The following is a 27,713-nucleotide window of genomic DNA, read 5'->3' as shown; positions in this document are numbered from 1 at the left end:
AGATACAGCAGTACCAAATGATTGCATATTCCATTTGAGTGGCTGTGCCCCAAATTAATGTACCCGTTCCCTTGCCTTATGTATTAAGGGTGTTTCTAACATGGTGCTGCATTGTAAAGAATGCTCAGGTGAATGTACTTGCAATTAAAGCATTTTCAGCATTTGGGTTTACTTCCATAAGAGAGTGGCATGGGAAAAGGGGGTGCTGTGTTGCCAACGGGCTCTCCAGAGGGTTGTGCCTGCTCGGTGGGTCCCATTAAGATGGGAGCTGTGGTATGGCGAAGGGACAGTGAGGAATAATTGCGGAGGTTGCTGGTAAAAGCACAGACAGTGGGAGTCACCGTGGCAAAGCACCGCCGTATGCAGGGTGCACGCTGCCTCTCTTCGGGCGAGGGTGTGCATACACTTGCAGAGCGCCGGAGCCCCCTGGGTTAAACACTGCTCTGTCCTGGTTGGTATCAAATTATGGAGGACTGACTAGCGGAGATGGGTTGGTGTGAATAATTCAGGAATCTCAGGCACAAAAAGGATTACTGGAGGCAGGAAGGAGATGAATAGGCTTAGTTAAGGAGAAGAGGTTTTTTTAAGGATAAGATTTCAGAAAAGATACAGGAAAAGTCAGACACCAGAGGGCATGGGTATAACTGACAATTGTCCTTTCTTCCTTATCTAGAGGGGACACAGGTGGGGGGGCGGGGTGCCAAGCCATCTCCCATGGATCTGGGGACAGAAGAAGGCACAGTCACCAGGCAGTGCTGACCTTACTGGTATGGTTGAAGGGTAGCTGCCCCCCAAACCTGCCTGCCTCCCACAGTTCCCAGTCACTTGAGAGTGCCTGTTCTGGGGCTTTAGAGGCACTCCCCCCACGCACATACCCCTACAGTGTGTCAGCGTTCCAGACCCTGGCTTTCTGCAGTGATTTTCCCCCAAAGAGGACTCAGGCAGTTGCTAAAATCAGGCGTTTGGCTTTCATTTCTGCCTGGCACAGTGCTCAGCCTGACAGTTAAGTTGGGTGTGCTTTTTTCCTGGAAAGGCATCCCGGCTTGGGCAACTGCAGTTTTCTGGGACTCAGAGAAATAGAACTACACGTCCCCATGTTGAAAATGCCAAGTTGTCCTCAAACCAACTAACGGTGTTCCCAGCCAGGCCCCTCCACCATTTCCCTACAAGGAGTGTGAGGGGAGCTTCTCCATCAACCTCAGACCTCAGGACCACAGCCATCCCTTTCCCAGTCAGTCATCGCTTGGGACCGGCTGCTGCCTGGGGGCTGGAAATAGCACCTCTAGGAGTGGACTCCTCCCTGATTACCAGAGCAGGTACGCAGGTCACAGAGGCCAGCCCACAGCACGCCCACGAGGCTGGGAGGCTTGTGAAGCCCTCCTTCCCTTTCCTGCACCCTGGCTCTCCCTCACAGGGCCCCAGAGCCCCCTTCTAGCCTCACACACTTGTCGGGACCCTAGCATCTCTCCTGCCCCCCTCTCCATCCCTCGAGTGGAATTCTGTCTTGTCCTCTTACACATCCTGAGTGGTCTGACTTCCGAGCCTTTGCCCATGTGGTGCTTTCTGCCCAACTGCTCTCTCACTCTCTGCAGGTTCAGATCCTTCCAGAGGTACAGGTTGGTCCCTTTTAAGTACCACTTTCTCGGTAAAGCCTCTGTTGCATCTTTCGGTAATTAATGGTATCTCTGTTGTCATCTGAACTTTCCTCACAGTTGATCCCTACAGCTCCTGGGTCTGCTGCCTTCCCTGTTTTGTGGCTGTGTGTGTGTCACTGTGTTGTTACTACTCACGAGACCACAAACCCCAAGTGAGCAGACACTTCTGAACCCTTCTCCTTCAGTGTCTAGCCGGAGTCTTGCATTTTCAGTACTGTGTGTGGATTTGAAGATGGATGGCTGGTGGGTGGGCAGACAGATGGGTAGGTAGTCGGACAGGAGGGTGGGTGTCAGACGCTGGTCCCATTTTCTGTGGTGTCATCTTGCCCAAGACAGACTGCCCCAGTGACACCTCGGTGCTGCGCTTCCTCCCTACTGTCCTCCTCCCCAATATTAAAATAGAAAACAGAATTGTATGTTTAAGTGTTTGTTACATTTCTCGAGTGAAGTCATACGTTTCTTGTTCTTACGTTAAAAATCCTGAGAGTTGAATACTTGATATTTCTTCAAGAAAAAGAGAATCTAAATTGAGTTCCTTCTCTTTGTGTGTAACATTTTGTTTGATTTATTTTTTTCCTTTTTAGACTCTGGCTCTCCATGAAAGGAAGGGTCCTCATCCTGAACTTAGCACACCAGAGTGTGCACACCAGAGTACCTGGCACACCACAGGGTCTCTGTAAATGCTGAGCTGAACTGCACTATGCTCAACAGCCTGGGAACCCTTGGGGTCTCTGTATGCTTGGGGACTGTTCGCTATGTGTGCTAAAAGTGAGCCTTTAGCTTGGATGCAGACTGGGTCTGATGCGCTGTGCCAGATGTCCTCCCTGCTGTGGTCTTTTCCTTCTAGCCTTGAAATCTGGGATGGGGCTCCCCCTTCCCTCTGTAGACACTCTCTTGGGGGCCGACACTGAGTCAGACCTGGTTGCAGACAGTCCTCCGCCCCAGGGCTCTGTACTAAGTCTCGTGCAGAGCGCCATCTGGATGCCATGCAGCTCACCCTGCCTTGAGGAGGGCTGTGGGGAGTCCCCTCCCCATCCCACTCCCTGTTGTTGAAGAAGTCATAGCCAGCCACTCCCTATCAGGGAGCCGTTTCCATGGACAAAGTACCAGTCTCATGGCTGGAAGGAACTTAGAACATTTGGAGTCTGGGGTCTACACCTGTGCATGCCCAGGGAGATTTTCTAACTTCCTTAAAAAAAGTGTTTTAAGTATAGTTGACACACAATGTTACCTTAGTTTCAGGTATACAGCATAATGATTCAATGTTTCTATATTATTATGCTATGCTCACCACAAACGTAGCTGCCATCTGTCACCACGCAACATTATCACAATATTGTTGACTATATTTTCTATGCTGTGCCTTTTATTGCTGTGACTTATTCATTCCATAACTGGAAGCTTGTACTTCCCACTCCCCTTCACCCAGTTTGCCCATCCCCTATCCCTTTCCCTATGGTAGCCATCAGTTTGTTCTCTGTATCAATAGGTCTGATTCTGCTTTTCGTTTGTTTATTCATTTGTTTTATTTTTTAGATTCCACATGTGAGTGAAATCATATGGTATTTATCTTTCTCAGTCTGACTTATTTCACTTAGCGTAATATCCTCTAGGTTCATCTATGTTGCCACGAATAACAACATCTCATCCTTTTTATGCCTGTGTAATATTCCATTGTGTGTGTATACACCACATTTGCTTTATCTATTCATCTGTTAATGGACACTTACGTTGCTTCCGTATCTTGAGTAAATAGGTATGGTCACTGTGGTAAACAACATGGAGACTCCTCAGAAAATTAAAACTAGAAATACCATGTGGTTCAGTAATTCCACTACTGGGTATTTACCCAAAGAAAATAAAAACATTAATTTGAAAAGATATTTTCTAACTTCATTTGATCCTCATAGCAACTCTGACAGTTGGAGGGAAAGAATTCTCACCTGACACATGGAGAAACTGAGGTTTGGGAAAAAGAAGTAGCTTGCTCAGAGTTGCACAGCTAGGGGAGCTGGGATTTGGATCCAGATCTTCTGACTCAGCTACTGTGTTTCTCAAATCTTAATATGCCTTAAAAAAAAAACTGTTAAAGACGCAGGTTTCCAGGCCCTGCACCCAGAGATTCTGATCCTCAGGGTCTGGGATATGGCCCAGAAATGTTCATTTGTAACAGACTTCCCCAGGAATCCCCAGTCAACCCTTAGAGGAACAATCCCCTAACCATGTGGCTTCTTCATAACTAGCTGCATGGGGAACCACCTCCCTCTGGATCTGGTCCATTGCAGAGGGGAGGCAGCCTTGGGACCTTGCAGATGCTCCTGTATTTGTGTAGAGGAAGAGATGTGGAAAGGGTCCCTTTAGACAGGTAGATATAAAAGCATTTTGCTTTTCAGTCAGACAGGCTCATTTTTAAACCCTGGTTTAACAGCTGTGTGGTTTGGGCTTAGTTGTGTCATATCTCTGTGCCTCGATTTTGTCATCTGTGAAATGCAGCTAGTGAATCCTATCCTAGTGCATAGAAAGAGCTGACATAGTGTCATGCTTGAATAAAAAAGAAACCCCAGTTTCTCTGAAATAGGCCACACACATACCTGTCTTCATGGCTTTGTTCATACTGTTCTTCCTTCCTGGAAAGTCTTTCCCTTATCTCCCCTGTTAACTAAATACTTCTGGTATTTAGTTATAGCAATAGCCCATGATTGGTGTCTCATTACCTTCTAATGTGCTCAAGGAAGTCGCTACCCTGGGTTTCTGACAGGTGTCTATGTCATCTCAGGTTCTAACTTCAGTGCCTCCTGGAATTTGAGAGTTTTGAGAAGTTCTGCCTTAGCTTACTCAGAAGTTCTGCCTAGCTTACTCAGAAGTTCTGCCTAGCTTACTCTAGGGAGAGCTTCTAGATTTTGTTGTTTGGTTGGTTGGTCTTGGTTTTTCTCTCTTCTGTAAGCCCTGTCAAAAAATCCTTTGGTGCCACCCCACCCCAGGTGATCTCCTTTGCAGGGTTTCTTCTAAAGGCAGGTGGGGACTCTCTTGCTGTATCTTGTGGGTTGAGGTGAACTGCAGGAAAGGTTTCCCCTAGCTGCACTCTGAAGTCATCCTCAACTTGCTGGCCTCATCAACTCATAACTTATTTTACTCTGGGAAGTTTGAATTACAGCTAATGAGGGTAGTCAGTTTGGGTTTGGAAAGGACTTTTGAGATGGGGACACCCAGTCCCCCACTGGACACTTCAGTTCTCAACAAGCCAGAGCTTGAGCACCTCAAGGGACGGGGTTCTCATCTCCCCATGGAAAGCTATGACATTATTTCAGTCTTATCTGTTAGTTTTTCTTTCTGCTCTGGGAGGTTTGGGAAGTTTCTCTGGATGAGCAGGTGATACAGGTAGGATAAATGTAGCTGGATGTGAGAGAGTTTATCAGGATAGGAACCCAGCCCTGGAGCAGGGTTACAAGGTGGCTTTATATCAGAAACGGCATAGTCCAGGTGAGCTCTGGAGCCGTGAGCACCCCAGCATGCTTTGTCTTGTTAGACTTTACAGGTCGAGAACTGCCTTAATACACTTTATGCTCTGATCCTGCAGAACTGAGCAAAGTTCCCCCACCCTCCAACTAGTGGCATTCCCAGAATGTGGAGAGGGGCTAAGACTGAAGTTGGGGTCCTGGTGGTCCAGGGGTAAGAGGGGAAGGCTGAAGGGATGAGGAGCTGGGCGGCTCGGAGGCTGGATTTGGAGCTGGGTGTCAGTACAGAGGCAAGAGCTTGACCCAGCTGGCCCTGTGGTTTATTTCTGTAAAGATGATGTGCTCTTACGAAATGCTTACCTAGTTGATATCCTTCCTTCCAGCTTGCTTCCCGTAAGACTCTTCTCCTGAATCACTAACTGGGGACAGACTCATTTAAATTGAACCTGGGTATACAGTCTGATCTTCAGGTGGAGGAAAATGCCCCGACCAGTTTAAGGGCTCAGGGGCTCCTCCCTGAAGGCACAGGGTGGGGGAGTTGAAGGATGGGATTTGTGAGGGCGGAGTTGAGGAGGGTGCCACACTGTCCTCAAGGGTTCTGTTTCCAGTTCACTGCCTCTTTTCCAGCACTTTCTTTCAGAAATGGAATTGGAAATGCTTACAGAATGGTGTGCAGTTTTCCAGGCTTCCATTGTTGTAGTCTCTGTCCTGGGCGTGTGGAAAGAAGGCTGTGCCAGCTGGCACTGCAGCCCAGCCCTCTGAACCCATATTTCAAAGCAATTACTGGCCAAAAAAAAAAAATTCAGGCTTTCCTGCACAGCTCCTAAACACTTCCAGATACCCGACCCCCCAAATGCTCATAGCGCCCGGGTCCTGACATGCCCCCATGCCAGCTCTGGAGTCAGGAACCACCATCCAGCATGCTCTGAGGTCCATGCAGGAAACAAAGAGGTGTTGTCCTGCAAAGGGGAGAGTTCTAAGCATGGGGCTGGACACCCAGGTTCTGGCCCTCTATTTCTGCTCTCTTATTGTGGGCCCCTGGGCAGGCTGCTCTGCCTCTCCAGGTACTAGTGCCTGCCGTACAGGTTTGTGGGCAAAATCAACTGAGATGGAATATGCAGGTATATTTGTAGACTGTGGAGTGTGGTGCAGATCTTAGCCAAGGGGTGAGGGGATGGGGGAGTGGGTAAGAAAAGCCTGTACAGCCCACTCTTAGAGCCTAGGGTATTGCACTGAAGGAACCACTCCCCTAGAGGCAGCATACGTAGTCTCTTTGGAGGCAGAGAGATCTGTTCCAATCCATACTGTGGCCTGTTTCATCATCTGTGACATGGGATGATAGTATGCCACTGTGTACCTGTCCCAAGGAGTAAATGAGAGATTGCAGATAGGTGCTTACCTAGGGGCAAGTACACAGGAAGCGCTCAGTGTAGCCATGAAATTAACACTATACCAAGAAAGACTTTCAGAGTTTATTGTTAGAGACTTAGGTTTTGTGATGATTTATTTGGGAATGTTGGCTCCAACCTTAAATACTCATATGATCTCCCAACAACCCATGAGGTAGGCAGAGCAGTGATTTTGAACCCTGTTTAATAGCTGAGGACACTGAGGCACAGACAGAGGAGGGAAGTGATTTTGCTCAAGGTCACAGGATGAGTCACTGGCAGAACAAAAGTCTCCTGACTCCCAGTACAGCCCTTCTAACTCTGAACTATTTTGAGGTTGGAAATCCAACCCCCAGATGCATCCCTGGTGGGCTGTAGCCTGGAGACCTGGGTCTGTACTGGATAGAGTTTTCAGTGGACATTTAAAAAGTACAATAGGGGCGCCTGGGTGGCTCATTCAGTAGAGCATCTGACTCTTGATTTTGGCTTAGGGCATGATCCAGGGGTCATGGGATTGAGCCCCGCATTGTGCTCTGTGTTCAATGTGGACCTGCTTGAGATTCTCTGTCTGTCTCTCTCTCTCCCTCTCTCTCTCTGCCCCTCTCCCCCTGCTTGTGCTTTCTCTCTCTCTAAAAAATTAATTAAATAAATAAATAAATAAATAAATAAATAAATGTTAAAGATTAAAAACTGCAACAGTAACATAGTAACAGTGTTACAGCCATTACCCTAGATACTTTCTATATATGGCAACTCACACAAAAACCCAGTGAGATTGGTATTATTATTTTCCCCATTTTACAGATGAGGAAAACGAGGCACAGAAAACTTGCCTAAGGTTGCATAGCTGGTGAGCAGCAGAGAACCAGGTTTTGGAAAGCCAGGTGGCTGGCTCCAGAGTCTGCTCCTAAGTAGCATCTTCATTTCCTAGACTCTACATGTGGCAGGGGTATAGAGATGAGTGAGGTGTGACCTCACATTGTGCGGCAGACTTGCTGTGCAGCCTGGGTCAAACTTCTTCTCCCCATCCTACCCAGGCCCTACTTTGCCCACTTTTGCCATGGGAGCATTGGATTGGGGCAGCTCAAGCAAAGGGTGGCATTTCTCTGGGTCCTGGGGACGGCCTGGGATGCAGAGTGGCCCAGCCATTGTGTGCTGGGCTAGCAGGCCAGCCGGGTGTGGCCCCAGCACTGCCAGGCCCTCCCGGGGGAGGAAGTGTCGGTATTTACAGGAAATGCAGGACAAGGCCTGGGAGGTGGGTGGAGGAGGGGCACAGCCTTTGGGAGCCCAGAAGATGTGTCTGGGCGCTGGTGGGAGGGCTGAGGGCGGGTGCCCCTCTTCCCACCCCAAGGACAGACTTTTTGTTGTTGTCAAGGGAAAGGTCCCGCTTCCCAGGCAGCCCTGCCCCTCCCCTTGCCTCTTCCCTCCAAGACTGCCACACCCAGCCTGCCTCCAAAACGCCAAGGCAGCTGACCCCTGCTCCTGAGGGAGGCTCCTGGGAGCAGTGGAAAGAGCATGGAGCTGGGTAACAGGAGATCTGCCTCTACTCCTTCCCACCCTGAAACTCAATTTCTCCACCTGTTAGATGGGCACTTGCTGCAGCCCTGACATACATACAGCAAGCTCACTGCCCCCATGTAGCCCACAGCCCAGCTGTGAGAAGCACGAAGGGGACAGAACATGCCAACTGCCTTCGGCCCTGTCACACAGGGAACATAGATTCCTTATGCCACGGTTTCACTTATGCCACAGAAGTGTTCCTTAAGAAGTGTGTGTAAATTGAAATTTTGTAAAAACAGGCCCTGTACTGATTATTCTGGGATGCAGGCTAATTTTTAAGGCCTGGATAAGAACTGGAAAGGAGGGGAAAGAATAGGAAAGGGAACTAATGTTCATTGAGTCCATGCAGGTGTCCAGGCACTGTCTTTACTGCTTTTATACACCTGATTTCACACTTTAAGAAACAAAGGTTATATTTGGGGATAGGAGACCTGAATTTAATCTTGGAACTGCCACTTTCTGGCTGGGTCTCCCTGAGCAAATCTCCCAATACCTTGGAGCCTCCGTTTTCTCATCTGTGAAATGAGGATACTTGTGTGTTGTGTCCCATAGGCTTCCTTGAGCCCGTGCCTCACCAGCCCCCTCCCAGGCCCTTCCCAGCCTTCTCTGGGTTCCCAGCCTTTAGCATGTCTCCCACTGCTGTTCACAAGTGGCCGGGGGGAAAAACTCTCCAGGGAGCACAACTAGGCAGGTTCTTCCCCTGGCTAAAAGCCTTCCTCTGGCTACCCATTACCCCTGGGATACACAGTTCAGGTGCCTTAGCCCTGCATTTGAGACGCCAGGTGCCTTGCCAACCTCTTCTCCCAGCCCTCCTTGTGGAGCAGTAGATGTTTCTGGTTCCCTGCACATGGACCCCAACATTTCTCTCCGCAGTGCCTTTGCATGAACTTCCTTGGAATGTTCTCCCCTACCATTGTCTTTTCTTTGTCTCCTGCTCAACCTTCAGACTCAGCTCAGTCAGGCCTTACCCTGGGCTGGAACCCTTCTGTGATTCCCTCCTCGCCACACACACCCACACAGGTTTAGGGGTCCTTTACTGTGCTGCTTCCTCATAGCACACACTACCTCCTCTCCTGTCGGTCTGTTGGTTTTCCCACTAGGCTATGAGTGTGCCAAGGGCATATAAGGGGGATCCCTTTCACCTCTGTGTCCCGTGCCAGGCATGGGTTAGACCGTCAATATATGCAGATTGAGTGGGTGCTCCATCCATATGCATGGCTGTGCCTGTGCTGAGTAGGGCAGCTCTGATCTTGAAGTGCTCCAAGTCCATACCAGTTCAGGGATGCCAGGAGGGACCTGGCTGGAGGTGCTCTCTCCCATCCCCATGAACCAACTAAAGACAGTAGGTGTTAGTTGAGCACCTGTTATATGCAGCATTGAATACTCTTGGCTGGCAGGAAGGAGCTCACAGTTTGGTGAGGGAGAGAAAACATGTAAAAAGCAAGACCATAGCCAGGTGAGGGTACAGGGTACCCTCCGTGGGTACAGGGGCACATAGAGGGGATCAGGGCCTCTTCTGTAAGTAGGTGTGGCCACACAGGGGCAGGTTGTTAAGCTTATGCAATCTGTGGTGTCTCTTTAAGAAAAAAGAATATACAATGAAGAATACTAAATAATCTACAGAGACTTGAAAGGAACCCATGCAGGTGTGGGGCCCAAAGCATAAGCCTCATTAGCTTCTCTGTAGCCCTGCCTCCTTGGTCGGGGAAGGCTTCCTGGAGTAGGAGGTGACGTTGGACCTGGGTCCAGAGAGGAGAATCCATCAGCCATGTACCCTAGGTCCTGACCAGCATGAAGGAGTCAGGTCAGCAGATGCTTCCCAGGCATCTGTTCTTGGCAGGCAGTCCCTGCCCTCGAGAAACAAGGTGGATTTATGGGATCTTAAAGGCTTTTGGCAAAGGGTAGCATTTCTCTGAAAATGCTTCGTCCCTATTGGGAACAAAAGAGGCAGATGTAGTTCAGCAAGACCACAAGATGGGTCATGTGACAAGAATGTGTGTGTGTGTGTGTGTGTGTGTGTGTGTGTGTGTGTGTGTGTCTGGGTCCAGGGGTGTTTCCCTTGGCTTTGTCACCTTCCCTTCTGGGTCTGAGCCTTAGTGTGTTTATTTCTGTCTGCCTCTGTATGATTGATTCCCTCTGTGTCCCCCATCCAGATGTCCCACTCTGGCCACACGCGACTCGTGTGTTGATGTGTGTCTGGAAGGCCCTCGCCCTCTGCCCTTCTCGTGTGGTTGCACTGTAGACCCTGCCCTGTGTCCTGGCACCTCTTGTACATTCTCATGCCTGTCTCCCAGCACAGACGAGGCAGCAGTGAACCAGAGGAATGAATGTGTCTCATGAGTGGGCCCAGCTGAGGGTCGTCTGTTTGTGGTTCTGTCCAGGAGAAGTTGGTGGAAGAGGAATAGCACAGTAGGCCTTGGGAAAGTCATTTAGCCCCACAGAGCCTCAGTTTCCCCAGGTGAAAAGCGAGGATGATACTCACCAAGTAGTTGAAAGGATCTAGTGGGGTAACGGACGAGACGTGTTCAGCTCACCACTCACAGCAGTTAGCTGCTACTGCCGCTGCTGTATAGAAGCAGTATAGATTAGTCGCCCAAAGAACAGACTCGGAAGCCAGATTCCCTGTGTTCCGTTCCCAGCTCTGCACTTACCCTGTCAGCACTTGTTTCCCCATCTGTGAAATGGGCATGGTAACACCTACAGGATACAGTGGCTGGGAAACATTCGTAAAGTACCTGGCACGTAGTAAGCACCCCAGATCACTGGCTCTACTTCTACTAGTGTGGCTGCTCCTGTTGTTATTGGCTAGCTGTGTCCTTGTGGAAGGGAGGGGTGGGAAAAGGGGACTGCTTTTCAGACCACCACACAAAGAAACCACAAATGACCCTTCTCCCGGCTCCTGGCAGCTTCAGATGTGGTGTGCAGTTATAAAATTACAGTGTTCTTCATGAATCTCCAGCCACCACATCCTCTCCCGCTGCCTGAGGTGGCATCAACGGCCCCCCTCCCTTCCACCTCCCCTGTGGTCTTGCTTACTCTGAATCTCAGAGCAGTCAGGACAGGAGAAAGATGGGTCCAAGTTTCCTCCTGCTCTGGGCTGGGTACTTAGGACTGACAGCTGTGGAGCTTATCTCACAGATGAGGAAGCTGAAGCAATCCCAGTCACCAGTCTTTCAGCATCCACTGAGCCTATGGCTGAACCAGATGCACCCCACAGGGTGACTCTCCCAACCCCCACCCACAGCCATTTTCGAAGTAATATCAAATAATGGTCTAATTAGTAAAAAGGAAGAAAGGAAGGAAGGAAGGGAGGAAGGAAGGAGGGAGGGAGGGAGGGAGGGAGGGAGGAAGGAAGGAAGGAAGGAAGGAAGGAAGGAAGGAAGGAAGGCAAGCCCATTTATCCATTAAGACTCGGCTAGCCACAGCATTCTCATGGCAGCACCTGCTGGTACCATTTTTACCAAAGGTGTTGAGCACCTGCTGTGGGCCAAGTACATACAGGAATAGGGAGGCCTTCACTGATAGGCTAAGGGGAAGTCAGATAAATTAGCTGGGGTAGGACGGTCGTTCAGTGCATGTTTGTTGCGCACCTACTGTGCACCATTCATGAAACACACAGAAGTGCATAGCAAGCAAATGATCCCCTCCCTCGAAGAACTTGTGTCTAATAGGGGACCTAATACAGGAACATAAATAACTGCAGTCACAAAATGTAAACTGTGATGGGAGCCCCTTCCAGCAGGAGAGATGCAGAAGGCTTCCTAGAAGAGCTGGCACGTGTGCAGCCCTTGGGGGGCAAGTGGAGGAAGGGGGTGGGCAGGAATTCTGGAATAGCCTTGGAGGAGGCACAGTGATGGGAAAGTGCAGAAGTGTGCGTGGGCCAGTGAGTCAGTGCTTTGGCTGCATGCGAAGGCCGATGAGGGCCGAGATGTGCAGGAATCACGAGGACAGAGTTCCTCGGCTTCGTGGGGGGGCCCCTTTGGACGTAGAGTCACAGAGCTCCAAGTTGGGAAGGGCCTTCAGAGGTTCTCTGACTCCCTTATTCTACAGATGAGGAAGCTGAGGCCCAGAGAGAGGAAAGGGCCCACCCAGGGTCACACAGCAAGCTGGTGGCAGAGGTGGGGCTGGAACTCAGGTCTGTACCACATTGAGGAGCTCTGCCTGATTAATTCAGCCCTGGCCTTTAGCTCAGACTGATTGTAGCAAAGGCACTGCGCTGAGCAGTTCACCCACCTCATTCACAGACATCATCTTCTAGACTCTGGGAAGGTGAGGGCTGTTACCATCTTCATTTTACAAAGGAGGGAGCTGACCAGGTTAAGTGACTGGCCTGGGGTCATTGGGCTGACAAGTGGCAGAACTGCCCTCAGGAGGTGAAATGTGTCCTTTAACATTGTCCTTTGCTGGGGCCCCAAAGGTGGCTGACATGCAAGGGTCAGTGGTCAGAGTGAGGCCCGGCCTGTGGCCCAGCCGTGTGGCTGCTGCTATGGGCCAGGACTCTTCCTCTGCTGTCTTGACTGGCACCCCAAGTTGCAGGAGGGTTAGTGATTGTTTCCCAAAACGAGAACCTGAGAGACAATTGCTCTGGTGAGTTTGGGGCTCTGGCTTATGATTTTTCTCTCATATGTTACCTCTTTATATTAGTCTGTCATTTTATGAGGCTTCTGCTTGTCTTCCACAAGTATTAATGTTGCTCCCCTGGACTTCTGAACCCCGTGGGTTATCTAAAAAGAGCACCTTCATAGGTATGGCTATGTTCCCCTTTGCCTAGGGGGAAAAAGAGATGTTTGTTTGGAGCAGGAGGAGGTGAACTGGAATAAAGAACAAAATTTTTTGAAAATCCCTATAAAACTGCTTCAAACCCAATTAAAAAGACAGACAATAACAAATATTGATGAGGATGTTGAGAAATTGGAACCCTCATCATTGCAGTGGAAATGTGAAATGGTGCGGCCAAAAACAGTCCAGCAGTTCCTCAAAATCTTAAACACAGAGTTACCATATGACCTAGCCATTCTATATATATATATATATATATATATATATATATATATTTCTTTTTTCAAGAGAAATGAAAACATATGTCCACACAAAAAGACTTTTACCAGAGTGTTCACAGAGGCACTATTCATAATAGCCCAAAAGTGGAAGCAATCTAAATGTGTATCCACAGGTGAGGGGATAAACAGAATGTGGTATAGACTTACAGTGGAATATTACTTGGCCATAAAAAGGAATGAAATACTGATACATGCTAAAGCACGGATGAACCTTGAAAACATTGTACTAAAGGAGCCATAAACAAAAGGACAAATATTGTAGGATTCCATTTATATGAAATGTCCAGAAAAAGGTAAATCCATAGAAACAAAAAGTAAATTTAGTGGTTGCCTAGAATTAGGGGGCAGTCCTAGTGGTACAAGATTTCTTCTGAGGTTGATGAAAATGTTCTAAAATTAAGTAGTGATGATGGTTGCAAGACTCTGTGGGTACACTAAAAAGCACTGAATTATACACTTACTTAAAAGGGTAAATTTTATGATATGTGAATTATATCTCAATAAAGTTATTATAACAAGAAAACAAATTCCTATAAAACCATTGATGCTGTGTTTCAAGAAGAGGGGTGGGGATGTCATAGGACAGAGAGCAAGGATGTACTTCTGTTTTTACTTAGTGAAAAATGGAAATTGAATTTTTTAAAAAGCCTCTCCTTCAATCATGTTTCTGGCAACCATTACAAGCGTTATCCCTTGGCTGACCCTGGGTGTAAGATGCATTCCCTCCAAGAGGGAACAAAGCAGAGATTCACTCCAGGGGTGAGGAGACAGGCAGGCAGCTGCTTTCGGGCTGTGGGGTGCACACGGTCTGGTCTCAGCACACTTCACATGCCTGGGTTTTTTGTTCTCCACCTCCATTTTACAGGTGTGAAAACTGAGGCCCACCTTGACAGTCGTGTAGCCCAGATCATGCATTGGGTTAGTGGTGAATCCAGGACCCCTGGGGCTCTGACCCCCATCTTAAGCCATTTCCACCATATTCAGTCGAAGGTTCCCAGTTATAGTGCAGATGATGCCTGTGTCTGTGGAAGTCTCAGTGTCCCTTTGAGGAAGGGGGGCATGGGAGGGGTCAGTTCTGAGTGACAAGGAAGTCTCAGAGCAGAAAGTAGCACCTGGGGAAGGTCTAGAGGGATTGTTTGAATGAACTGTGAAGGTGCCTGGGGGTGAGAGGGTGTAGAGAGTAGGCAGGGGGCAGGATTGAATGTCTGAGGGTTTGGAAATCCCTGGTTGTGCAGCCAGCCCTCCTCTCCCTCCACTTCCAAGCTATTCCAGCTGCTCTGCTAATTAGGGTAGTCATCCTGTCTCCTCCGTCTCCAACTTTCCAGCTCCCAGAGAGCAACCCTGAAGCCCCCTGCCCCTCCTGGCTGAGCTGGCGAACTTCAGAAAGGTCCCAGCCTATGTCACAGGAGCCAAAGGCTGTTACGTCTGCAGTCTGGCCTCCTTCACACATATCATTGCACCAACAAAGATGGAGTTTGGGGCCAGAGTGCCCACTGACCGATTCCCAGTGAGGCCAGCGTTCCTTTTTTATGAGTTATTAGGCCATTTTGGCTGTGCTTAGGGTTATGGTTCCCGGCGACTGTCACATAGAATGGGATTTAATGGGCAGCCCTGGGCTGGGTTACAAACTGTTCATCCCCCCACGTGGATGCACATGTCCTTTTACGACTCTAGGCTGCTGGAAAGGACTGTGCTCATTTGGAGGGTCATTTAAGGTAATGAGCTCCGGGCAGCTTTAATTTATGTTCCCTTTAAAACACAAGTCGACTCAGAGGGAGGACACAGCTCTGTGGAGACTAGTCTGGGGGTTTAGAACTTGGCCCTTTTGCAGGCTGGCCAGAAAGGACCTACTGCGTGCCAGGCAGTGACCACTTTCTCCATTATGTTCTCATTTCATCCCACATGAACCTACATACTCATCCCCACATCACAGATGGGAAACAGAGAGATTGGGTGACTTGCCTAAAGTCACACAGTGACTCTCCTCTTATCTGATGCCAAAGTTCCAGGCCACTTGGTCTCTAAACTTACAGTCCTGACTGCCTGGCCCTTTTGCTGGTTTTTCCGGGCATGTGTCATCTCCCTTGATTTACAGATTTAAAAACAAACACGCGAAAAGCTGGGGCATGGAAAGGTTAAGTAGCTTGTTTGAAGTGATAGAGCTGGGATTTAAACCAAGCAGCCTGACTTCTGAGCTCACCCTCTTAACTAGATATAGGCCAGAGATAGTACTTTAGTCATCTTTGAGTCCTCCCTGTGTTAGCTCCTTGAAGTACATGCTAATCCCTGTATGTTGAGTAAGTGAGTAAGGGATGATTGGATAGCTGGATAGAAGGATGGCCAGATGGGCGGGTGGACAAACGGACACATGGATGGATGGCTAAGTGGGTAGGTAGTTGGATAGACGGATGGGTGGGTGGAGGGATGGATAGGTGAATGGGTGAGTAGATGAAAAAGTATATAGATGAGTGGGTGGTGGGTTAGAAGGCTTTCTCATATGTAATATATTGTTATGGTCAAATAAGCTATCTGGAGACAACATCTCAGTTATAATGGACATTTTCCATAGAACAAAGGCAGCGTCTGTTCACCACTGTCCTACCAGTACCTACAGTTCAGAGTCTGAAACACAGAGGATTCTTAATAGATTTTTTTTGAATGACTGAAAAACCAAACAGACAGGAACCATGCAACTAAAAATACAGAGCCTTGCAGTGTTCCCTTCTATGCAAAGGACCCATCTCAGAAGTTTATGTTGACAGACTGGGGAAATGAATGAGATGTTCCAGGGTTTCCCCAAGGAAAGAAGTGGTTACTCACACAGGACACAAGTTCTACTAGAGCCTGATGGAGCATTTGAGTGTAAGTTGTCGAAACATTTCTCAGAACTCTTTTCTTCCCTGTATTTGAAGATCAGCCTGGTAGCAAATATGAAGGGTCTGTAGGGGCAGCTGTGTTGACACTTGTGGTCTTAGGATATTTTTATTTGCTTATTAAACGAATGACTTCTGTCCAAGATCAGGTCTGTCACTACAACTTCCATTAAATCTGCAAAGGCATTGGATTATACTTGTTCTTTTATGTTGTGAAAGTATATTTTTAATGGCAGTTCATCTCCATTCATTGCGCTCACAATCCCTAAATGAGACAGTGAAATAAACAAGCCAGAAATACCATTATAGAACCCAAACCTTTGTCTCCTGACTTCTGTTCTAGATCTTTCTTGAAAACAGAAGTCAGAAGAAGAAATAGAATAAAAGATCATGGGCCACATTTCCAGCCAAAGCTTGAGGTTGGTTGCAGTTGGATGGTTGATGGGTCAAAGGTAACTGTGTTTATCAATGTGAGGCCTGTGGGTCTCTGATGGTGAGCAACATAATGTTAATCAAACTGTTATAGATTAATAATTGTATGGTTTATTTTAAAATTAGAGGTGGCTCAGTCAGCTGAGTGTCCTACTCTTGATTTCAGTTCATTTCAGCTCAGGTCATGATTCCGGGATCATGGGATGGAGCCCCCTGTGTCAGGCTCCGCCCTGGGCTTGGAGCCTGCTGGGATTTTCTCTCCCTCTGCCCCTACCCATGTGCGTGCTCTCTCTCTTTAAAAAAATTTTTTTTTTTTTTTTTTTTTAAGAAAAAGAGGAGGGGTGCATGGGTGGCTCAGTCAGTTAAGTTAAGCATTCAGCTTCAGCTCAGGTCATGATCTCACAGTTCGTGGGTTTGAGCCCTGCATCAGGCTCTGTGCTGACACCTCAGAGCCTGGAGTCGGCTTCGGATTCTGTGTCTCCCTCTCTCTCTGTCCCTCTCCCGCTTACACTCTGTCCCTCTTTCTCTCTCTCTCTCAAAAGTAAATCAACATTAAAAAAAAGAAGAAAAGAAAAGATTAAAGGAATGCACAGTCATTTCATGGGTGTTATCACTTGAGATGAGGTCAGAGTGTTAGCAAATGTTGAAAATGAGTTGACTTAAAGACAACAGTAGGTAAATCATAGAATAACTGTATGCAGCTAGAGCTGAGCTGGTAATGGAGAGAGCTCCCGTTTAATAAGTTATTATGTGTTGGGCATGGTTCTAATTGTTTTACATTATGTAACTCAGTGAATCCTCCAGGCAGCTCAGTGAATTAGGCAACCCTGAGGCTTGGTGAAGTTATACAACAGCCACTATGGGGCCAAGATGGAATTTGAACACAGGCAGTCTGACTCAAGAGTATGAGTTCTAATCTCTGCATGCTACCACCTCTCAAACAGAAAATAAAATAATAGCACAGACAACAAAAACAAAGCCTCCTTTCACCCTGATAACCTGAGGCCCAGCTCCGTACATCAGTGCACTATGGAAACCCAACTAGGCCTCTGTTGTCACATCTCTAAAATGGGATCAAGCGTAGGGACAGGCATCCTCGGAGGCAATGTGTATTGGCCTAGATTTGCCATGTGACCTTGAGTCACTCTCTCCCTGTCTCTGGGGGTTTGACTTGTATGGCTGTCTCCCCAGTGTCACTCATGGCTCTGTCCTATGGAATCCAACCCTCTGCTTGGCCTGAGGTAGCATCCAATGTTGGGGAGACTTCATGGCAGCATTAAGCCCCAAGGACACCCACTTTTTTTACATCCCAAATTGAGCAGAGCCTTGCCCGACACCCTGAACAATTCGAGCAAGAGGGTGACATGATCATATTGGGTTTTGAGGAGGCCCCTCTGGCTGCTGGGTAGGGAAGATTGAAACCAGCCAGGGTGGAATGGGAGAGGGTAGGAAAGCATTGGTCACTGGCGTCCAGGCAGGAGATGCTTGGTCCACAGAGCTACGACAGAGATGCCAGTGGAGTCGGGGAAGACTAAAGGTAAATTCCAGAAGAGGTGTCGTGTTCAAATAGTGACTGGCTATGTGAGGAGATGCTGAGATTTCCAGCTTGCTGCCTGGGACCGTGATGGCACCCTTCATCCGTGGGAGGCGTGGCTGAGAATCCTTTCCTCCTTCACAGTGCATGAGGAAGTACGGTTCAGGGACACATTTAACTGGGTAACTGCTCCATCCCTCATCACTACTGGTTATCCTCCACAGAGCATAATGGGCTCCTGCTGGGGCCTAATGTGGCTATCCTCTTATAGGGGTGCAAGGCTCCATTCCTTGTCTGAGGGTGCAAATTGACACAGGAGGCTCTGGGGTCAGGGAGAGGGAGCCAGGGCTCTAGGAGACTGGCCCATGCAGTCACTTTCCTGAAGGAGGTTCTGTGGTCTCTAAAGCAAGTGTGGTGTTCCTCTGACTCCCGGTGGCCTCTGGTGGTGTGGGAAGGGGCAGTGAAGAAGGCATAGGGTGGTCTTAGGAAGGGAGGTGCTCACGTGCCTTTTTACACCTTGGCGGACTAGGACTTGTTGCAAAATCCATTGTTTGCTCCATTAGTTTGAAAGAAGAGGACAACAAAGTCAATTCTGAAAAAAGAAGAAAGAGGTCTGACCATAAGGGTAGCCAGTGGGACAGTAGAGTAAGTTATGATTCAGCCCCAGTCAGGACTTAGTTTGTGCATCTGTACACAAGGACACAGCTACAGATGCTGCCACACACACATTATGTCAGCAAAAGCCCAGGCAGGAACAGGCCACCTTGTCTCTGATCTATCTGGCTTCATGGCTCCAGTGTGGACCAAGGGATGCCTATCTTGCTGTTGACAGAGCCCCTTGTTGCTTGGGCTCCAGGTATCCCTGGTTCTGGTTCCTGCAGTAGCGGAGAAAGAGCTCCAAAGATGGCCCCTAGTTGTACCATAGCCTAAGGCTCAGTTTCTCTTGTCCTGGTGTCCCCTACCCTGGCCATGCTTCTCCCTGCCTGGACAAGAGGTAGGAACAGTGTCCCTGACAACATGAAGCATGGGCTAGCCTTGGCCCAGCCACTCCAGCAAGTGGATGCTTCCTCCTCTCTCCCAATTCATCCATCCATCCATCCATTGATCATTCTAGCACCTCATTGTGGCATTCCCAGAGAGCAGAAATAAAGATTTGATAAGAATTTAACAAGACCAAATACCTGGATTTTGAGTATGAGGAGAAAATTCTTGAGACGTTTTCTGGGACCTCATTGCCAGTGGCAGTAAAGAGCCATTGAAAGTTTTCAAGTAGGAGATGGACATGGCCCAATGTTGTACAGCAATCACTGTGCTGGGTGGAGAGGGAGGCCCAGAGCAGGGAGCAGAGCAGGGAGGTGGTTGTAATGGGGTTAAAGCCTCCTCTGTGGAGATAGTTTCAAAGTCAGAGAAAGGAGGGTTCTTCTACTCCAGGTTGGTTTGTGACAGGCCAAGCTCTTTGCTGCCTCAGTGCCTTTACACATGCTGCTTCTCCTGGAAACTTCCCTGTGCTCTCACAGAGCTCCTTTTTTTCTTACAGACTCAGAGCAGCCCTCCTTGTCATATCTAAACAGTTCCCCCTTGTTACTCCCTATGAAAGCACCTCCTTCTTCTCCCTTCACTTATAATTTATGATCGTATATTCATTGTTCCTTTTTTGAGACTGAGACCATATCTGCTTTATTTACCCCTGTTTTACTCACTGCCTAGCTCTGTGCCTGGCATAAAGCAGGCAATCAAAAACATTTATTGAATAAATGTATTTAATCAATGGCAATGCCTATGTAATAGTCATAGTTACGTATATATGAGATTGTTAATCTCACCGGTGTAAGTTTTCTAAGCATTCATCCTCATAGCATCAGCCAAGAAAATGAAATAGGAATCATTATCCCCCTAGGTGGAAACTGACTTGTGTGCTGTCCGTGATCTAGCTGATGGCAACACAGGGACCAGAGTCCACAATACACATCCCAAACTGTACTGCATCACTTATTCAGGCCCAGAGGACATGACCACCTTGGGAATGGCCCCTGCTGCCTGACCAGGCCTGTCCAGACTGCCGGTCCAATCAGAATAACATCTCTTGACATCATAGTAATTATTTGTACCCTCCTTCAGCATCACAGCCTGCCTTGTATCTAACAGAGAGACAAGTCTATCTTAGACATCATGTGTAAAGGCACTTAGGTAGCAAAAGAGTGTGGCATATTCAGGGAACTCCAAGGAGGCCAGGATGGCTGGAGTGGGAGCAGGTAGAGAGGTTTGTGCCTGTGTCTTACTCAGTTCTGGGTCCCCATGGAGGGCAGGCATGGAGCTTTGCACCCAGAGCACTTGTTAATGGCTTGTGGCATTAATAGGGCCCCGGGTGTGTTCACTTTGCCTGTGCTGGACAGGGAACTCTAACCTTCTCTCTCCTGTGCTCTGACCCCAGCGCCTACACAGAGCCCTATAAGGTCTGTCCCATCTCGGCAGCGGCCCCCAAAGAGGACCTCTCATCGGATGAAGAGCAGGGAAGCTCAGAGGAGGAGGACAGTGCTCCAAGAGACCCCAGCCTCACCCACAAGGTAGGGCGCCCTGCCCCGGACGAGGGGCAGATGGGTTGTGGGGGATCAGAGATGTGAAGGCCGAGAAAGTACGGTGAAGCATACACTGCACCCCCTCTTGGTGAGAAGGGAGCTGTTTGCAAGTCGCTGGCCCCAAGTTGGATACAGAGGAAGAGTCACTGTGCAGCTGGGGCTGCAGCTTTAAGACACGTGGCAGACATGGGGTTCTGCATTGGTGATGCCAGGGTGACAGCTCCTATGGGCTTCTTGGGTCTGAGGAAGTTTGGGGTTCCAAGAGCCCTTGTGAATGAAGTGAAATAGAGCTGCATGATTGGAATCAAGACAGACCTGGATTCTAATGACCTCAGGCCTCTGGGCCTCAGTTTCCTCGCTGTGAAGTGAGAATCTTGAGGATGAGTTAAGGGAAGTGTGTGAGTTTCCTTAACTGAAGACAGTTTTGGACTGAAAGCTGGTTTCCCGTACTCTGCAGTGGTGCTTTGAGGGGATGGGGCTGAGAGAAGGGCTCTTGCTTGTCTGGACACAGACGGTGAGTTGAGGCCCTGCCTGGGACAAGAACCAAGTCAGAGTGGAGGTCCAGACCTCTTAGTGGGCATTGGGCATTGGTGGCTGGTGGTAATTATATGTGCTCGCCACAGGGTGCTCGGGTCCTGTGCTTCACTTCCATTCGCTGGCATGATGTCAGTCCTTCCACACAGTGCTTCTGGGAGCTAGGGTTTGCTTCCCGTGTTTTTTATTTGCAGAAACAGAGACGTGAAGAACTTGTCCGGGGTCACACAGCTGTTACTCCATGCCATGCAGGAAGTACCACACGGTGCTGGGGGCTGGGAATTCAGACCAAGAGAGACACCCACCCAGCTGCAGGGAGACAGGCGAGGAAGGTTGAGGCCAGCTTGACATTTCCCCCACTGCATCCCCCAGGCCCCGCTTGTCTGCAGAGGTGTAGCCGGGGAGGCTGAGGAGCACCACCTCCTGCCTCACAAGCCTCCTTCAGACACCTTGCCCTGTGCCTGTGTCCCTGTCTTTGTCAACCTCTCCTCCCACAGCCAGGGTAGGTGTATCACGTTGACTAAAGACTGCTCCCGTGGAAGTGCCCAAGCCTTGTGTATAAATGGTCATGACTTCATTTTGTTTTCATCTCGTTGATTTCTTCTAACACCTCATTTATCTCTCTGCTCAGGCTTTTCATCAAGTTACCTTCCCAGGGCTGTGGGAGTGTTGAAGGGGGTTTTCCCACCTGGCTCTTCCCCAGTCCTTCCTGCTTTGGCTTCTGACCCTTCCTCCCCCTCTCTGGGTAGAGTGCACTGTCTGCTGCACTCCAGGCTTCTTTCGCTCCTTTCTACAAATTCACCGTCAGTGCCATCACCCCCCCTGTGTAACAGAGGACACAAAGATTAAGTAACTTGCCCAAGGCTACTCTGCCAGCTATTGAAGGGGTTGGATTTAAAAGTTACAAGCCCTTGGGGCACCTGGGTGGCGCAGTCGGTTAAAGCATCCGACTTCAGCCAGGTCACGATCTCACGGTCCGTGAGTTCGAGCCCCGCGTCGGGCTCTGGGCTGATGGCTCGGAGCCTGGAGCCTGTTTCCGATTCTGTGTCTCCCTCTCTCTCTGTCCCTCCCCCGTTCATGCTCTGTCTCTCTCTGTCCCAAAAATAAAATAAACGTTGAAAAAAAAAATTTTTTTTAAAGTTACAAGCCCAGTGTTTGTTTGTTTGTTTGTTTCCCCTACAGCCCTGGAAGCCTTCTCTTACCTCTCCACTTCTTCCCTTCTCCCCAGAAGGAACTGTTGGCTCCTTGAGGGCAAGGGAGGGAGCTTTAAGTTAGTGGAGCTATCTATCTATCTATCTATCTAAATATCTAGATATCTATCTATCTAGAGCTCTCTATCTATCTATCTATCTATCTAAATATCTAGATACCTATCTATCTGTCTATCTAGAGCTCTCTACCTATCTATCTACCTATCTATCTATCGAAATATCTAGATATCTATGCGAGAGAGTGAGTGAGGGGCAGAGAGAGAGAATCCCAGGAGGGGTGGGGAGCAAGGGGGTGCAGAGAGAAAGAGAAAGAGAGAAGCAGGGCTCACCTGAAGCAGGACTTGACTGGAACTCATGAACAGTGAGATCATGACCTGAGCCAAAGTCAGATGCCTAATGACTAAGCCAGCCAGGTGCCCCAGTAGTGCTATTTAGAGATGATTATGGCTTTTCTGCGCTTTTCTGAGCATCCCAGGGGTTGTGGAACCTGGAAGCAGAAAAATGGTTGCTCTTTGGGATTTGGTCCCCACTCTGACACTGGGATTTGGGTCTGGGTACCAGGCCAGGAAGAGTTGAAGGGCTGACAAAGCAGTAGGGCACCCCCTGTGCAACTTTCTGTACCTCAGGGGGCCCCCCACCTAGTGATGGTTCCCCCCACAGTCCCCCAATTCTCTGTTAAATGTTCCTCTGGGACTACCTGCATCTCCTCCTCCAGCTGTGGTGCACACTTTGGTGTGTGTCTTTCCAGAACCTCTCCCTTGTATTCCCTTATATACGTTGTTTGTTATGAGTGGAAAGTGGATGGTATTGTTTGTGGAGTTGTTCTGATAGGTTGAGTCATGTCAAACTGTAAGAAACCTGGCCTAACTTGGTTGCATTCACACACACCTATCTTATAAGATTTTCACACATTGCTACAGCATATTTATTTATTTATTTATTTATTTTACTGCTGCATGGTATTCCCATTTATGGATATGCTATCCTTTATTTGGCCATCCCGCTGCTGAGGGACGTTTATAGTGTTTCTAATTTTTATGCTCTACTAACAGCTTTGCAGTGCACTTGTTCACACACCTCCTTGTGTACGTGCTTTTCTCTAGCATAGATCCCAGAAAGAGATTGGTGGGTGAGAGAGGGGCATTTTCAATCTTTGTACCTGCAGCCATAGTGACCCCTAGGAGGCTGTTGCAGTGCTCACCCTCCCGGCAGCCCTCAGTGGATGTGAAGGGACATTTCTAGAGGGTGCAATCTTTCCTGGTTTTGGTGGGGGGAGGGGGGGTGGAGAGAGGCAGCATTTGCTGTAATCTTTTTGTCTTCCACTGAAAGTTCTACTTCCCCAAAAGGCAAAGGCCTCCATCACATCAAGGGGGGAAAAGAGCCAGATTTGCCATCTCCAGCCACCTCAGAGGAGCAGACCTAGGGAAGGTGTGAGTGAACCACCCCCCCCCCCCCCCCGCCGGGAATTGCTTCCCTGGGGCCACAGGAGGTATGTTTGGGGTGAGCCCCACCCTTCCTAGAGTTTGATATGGGTTATGTAAAAATAAACAAAAGGGGGTGAGCTCCACTCTTCCAGATGCTTTGAGGTGGCCACATCAGGAGTGGAGAGCCTTCTGGAGCAGGACAGGAGGCCGAGCCCAGCTGTCCACCCACCTGTCTGACTTTGCCCTCTCTCCCACTCACGGACATTCAAGGGGTGTGGGTCGAAGGGAAGAGGGGGCAGAAAAGGGAAAGCAAGAAGGACATAAAAATAGATCTAATGTGAAAGGAGACAAAGGCGACCTGGCATATCACTCCTCCCTGACAGCAAGCCTGATTTTCAGACTAACCGAGACTTTTCAAGCTAATTACCAGCTCCCCCGAGGTGAGCCCAGGAGTTGGTGGCCGCTCTGAGCCACCTCCTCCCTCTACCTCCTCCTCCCTCGCCTGAGTCCTGTCGTCCCTGTGTTTCCCTGACAGGTCCACCCCCGAGCCCAGGCAGAAGTTTGCCCTGTCCTCTGGAACAGGCCTGCCCTGCTGTGACACCCTCCCTGGCTGTGCCCACGGTCCATGTGGCCTGGCCTGGGCCTCCTTGCTGGCCTCATGCCCCCAGGCCTCACACCTGTCACCTCTATCTGATCATCTCCTCGAACTCTGGTTATTTCCACTGGGCCAGTCCCTACCTGGGTTAAATTCTGCCATGTGCTTTCTCTGTGCCAGAGTCTTGTCAACCCATTGTGCAGCCCCGTACCTTGGCTCCATGGCCTGTTCTCACTCCTTCTAGTCCCCAGGAAGCCCTCCTAATCCTGCAGCAGCTTCCTCAGGCTGCAGCCTGCTCTCCTTCCCAGAAAACATCCTCATCTCATCGCAAGCATGAACTACCTCCCGTCTGCATCTCTTGTCTCTGTATCCTCACTCCATTTCTCCCCGTCCCTCCTCTTCAGCAGAAATGTATTTACTAAGTACTTACTGAGCACCTGCTATGTGCCAGGCATCCTTCCAACGGCTGAAGATACAGCAGCCGCAAGACAGACCGGGTGCCTCCCTGCCTGGCTTCTAGAGTAGAAGCTCCCCTAGAGAAGGAGATGAACAATCAGAAGGCCCCTGCGGTGGGTTTAGGCAGTGAAAGCGCTGTGCCATCAAAGAAACACAACAAACCTGGCAGGTGGGAGCTGGGTGCCAAGGGCGGGGTGAGGGGGGAAATTGAGGCAGTGAGGCTAGAGAAAGCTTTTTTCCAATTAAAAAAATTGTGTTAAAATACACATAACACAAAATTCACCATCTTAACCATTTTACATGTACAGTCTGGTGGCATTAAGTACGTTCACACTATTGTACAACCATCCCCACCATCAATCCACAGAACTCCTCATCTCCCCAAACTGGAACTTTGTCCCCATTAAATGCTAACTCCCCAGCCCCTTCCCCAACCCCTGGCACCTACCATGCTGCTCTCTGCTTCTCTGATTTTGACTATTCCGGGGACCTCATGTAAGTGGGATCATACGGTATTTGTCCTTTTGTGACTAATTTCACTGAGCACCGTGTCCTCCAGGCACATCCATGTTGTAGCCTGTGTTCCAGTCTCCTTCCTTTTTTAAGGCCGAATAATATTCCACTTGTATGTACATATCACAGCTTGTCAGTTCATCCATCAGTGGGTGTTTGGGCTGCTTCCACTTTTTGACTATTGTGAATAATACTGCTATGAACATGATGTACAGATGTCTCTTTGAGATGTTGCTTCCAGTTCTTTTCCGCGTGTCCCCAGAAGGAGAGTTGTTAGATCATACGAGAATCATGTCTCTAATTTTTTGAGGAATTGCCATCCCATTTTCCACCATGGCTGTCCCATTTTACATTCCCACCAGCAGTGCAGGAGAGTTCTGGTTTCTTTGAGGTCTTTAGGATGAGGAAGAAACCAGGGAGCTGAATAGAGTGAGCCAGCAAGAAATGGGAGGGTCCAGGGACAGAGTGTTCTGAGTGGAAGACAGCAGTGCAGAGGCAGAAAAGCGAGACTGAGCCTCAAGGGCTAGAAGACTAGGTCAGTAGACAGGAGCATAGGAGAGGGAGATGGGCTGCAGACATTCTTAAGGATATCCCTCAGCCCACAGACGTATTCAGTCTTCCCCACTCCCCTACCTCCCTTACTGCTGTCATCCGCCCTGCACTGCCCTCCCCGCCTCCATGAGCCAGGCCTCCACGCGGTCCACCAGACCCTGAGCCTCAGCTCTGGTGGTCTCTCACCTTGGGAGCTCCCTCTTCCCTTGGTTTCCACTGTCCAACTCTGTCTCTGCCTCCACATGAGACCTTTCTTTCCCAAGGCCCGAGCTCCTCCACCCTTGTCTCTCATCTGTGTTCTGCCCAGGCAGCCCATTCCAGGCCAGCGGCCAGCCCTCCTCAGCTGGCGTTCCCAGAGCTGAGCTCCTGGTCTGACCTCTCTCCATGGCCCACACTCCAGCCTCCGAAAGCCCCACAGATACTGTCGTCCTCCCTTATTTGGGTTTTGCTTCCTATAGTTCCAGTTACCCGTGATCAACTGTGATCCGGAAGCAAGGGGTCTTCCTCCTGACACATATGCAGAAGGCCAGCAGTAGCCTAACACGTCGCAGTGTCGACATCATTTATGTCACTTCATGTCACCACATGTGCGTTTTATCATCTCGCATCATCACAGGAACCAGGCTGAGTAGAGTACTCTAAGGTATTTTGAGAGAAGACCACATTCACATAACTTTTCTTTCTTTTTTTTTAAATTTTTTTAACATTTGTTTATTTTTGAGAGAAAGAGAGTGTGAGCAGGAGAGGAGCAGAGAGAGGAAGGGAGACATAGAAGCAGAAGCAGGCTCCAGGCTCTGAGCTGTCAGCACAGAGCCCGACCTGGGGCTCGAACTCACAAGCGGTGAGATCATGACCTGAGCCGAAGTCGGACGCCCAACCGACTGAGCCACCCAGGAGCCCCTCACAGAATTTTTCTTGCAATGTATTGTTGTAATCGTCCTATTTTATTACTAGTTATTGTTGATCCCTTACTGTGCCCAATTTATAAATTAAACTTTATCATAGGTATGTATGTCTAGGAGAAAACAGTATATACAGGCATACCTTGTTTTATTGTGCACTTGGTTGCACTTCGCAGATACTACATTCTTTACAAATGGAAGGTTTGTGGCAACGCTGCCTGGATCAGGTCTGTTGACACCATGTTTCCAACAGCATTTACTCCCTTCAGTGTCTCTGTGTCACATTTTGGTCATTCTCACAGTGTTTCGATGTCAAACTTTTCATCATTATTATATTCTGGTGATCCATGATCAGTGGTTATGGCTCAGCATTTTGTAGCAATAAAGTATTTTTTTAAACATTTATTTATTTTTTGAGAGACAAAGAGAGAGCATGAGTGGGGGAGGGGCAGAGAGAGAGAGGGAGTGACAGAATCGGAAGCAGGCTCCAGGCTCCGTGTTGTCAGCACAGAGCCAGATGTGGGGCTCTACCTCTCCAACTGTGAGATCATGACCTGAGCCAAAGTCGGAGGCTCAACTGACTGAGCCACCCAGGTGCCCCAACAATAAAGTATTTTTAATTAAGGTATGCACATTGTTTTCTAGGTGTAATGCTGTTGCACACTTAATAGAATACAGTGTAATGGAAACGTAACTTTTATGCATTGGGAAAGCAAATAATTTATTTGACTCGCTTTACTGCGGTATGTGCTTTATTATAATGATCTGGAAAAACCCACAGTGTCTCCAAGATGTGCCTGTGTGGGGTTCAGCACTATCTGTGGTGTCAGGCATCCACTAGGAATCTTGAGACATATCCCCCAAAGATAAGGAGGGTCTACCATACCTCGAACTCAGCGCATCCCAAACTGAACCCAGCATCTTCCCATCCCCTCAGCCAGCTTCTCCTCTTGTGTTTGCCATTCTGGTTGTTGGCACCAGATTTGAAAATTT

At 48.8% G+C, this 27,713-nt stretch overlaps 1 protein-coding gene across 2 annotated transcripts in view; it reads left to right on the top strand.

Annotated features, from left to right (window-relative positions):
* Positions 1–27,713, top strand: part of FGD5 (FYVE, RhoGEF and PH domain containing 5) — a 121,374-nt gene that overhangs the window by 32,131 nt on the left and 61,530 nt on the right. For both annotated transcript variants that reach the window (XM_042911423.1, XM_042911415.1), the window contains exon 3: positions 20,389–20,521. In XM_042911423.1, the coding sequence (XP_042767357.1) occupies positions 20,389–20,521 (133 nt within the window). The remainder of the gene's footprint in view (positions 1–20,388; positions 20,522–27,713) is intronic.

The sequence above is a fragment of the Panthera leo genome, chromosome A2 (genome assembly GCF_018350215.1).
Source record: "Panthera leo isolate Ple1 chromosome A2, P.leo_Ple1_pat1.1, whole genome shotgun sequence".
Classification (NCBI taxonomy): Eukaryota; Metazoa; Chordata; class Mammalia; order Carnivora; family Felidae; genus Panthera; species Panthera leo.
The sequence above is the reverse complement of the archived record's forward strand: the minus strand, read 5'-3'. Positions and strand labels throughout refer to the sequence as shown.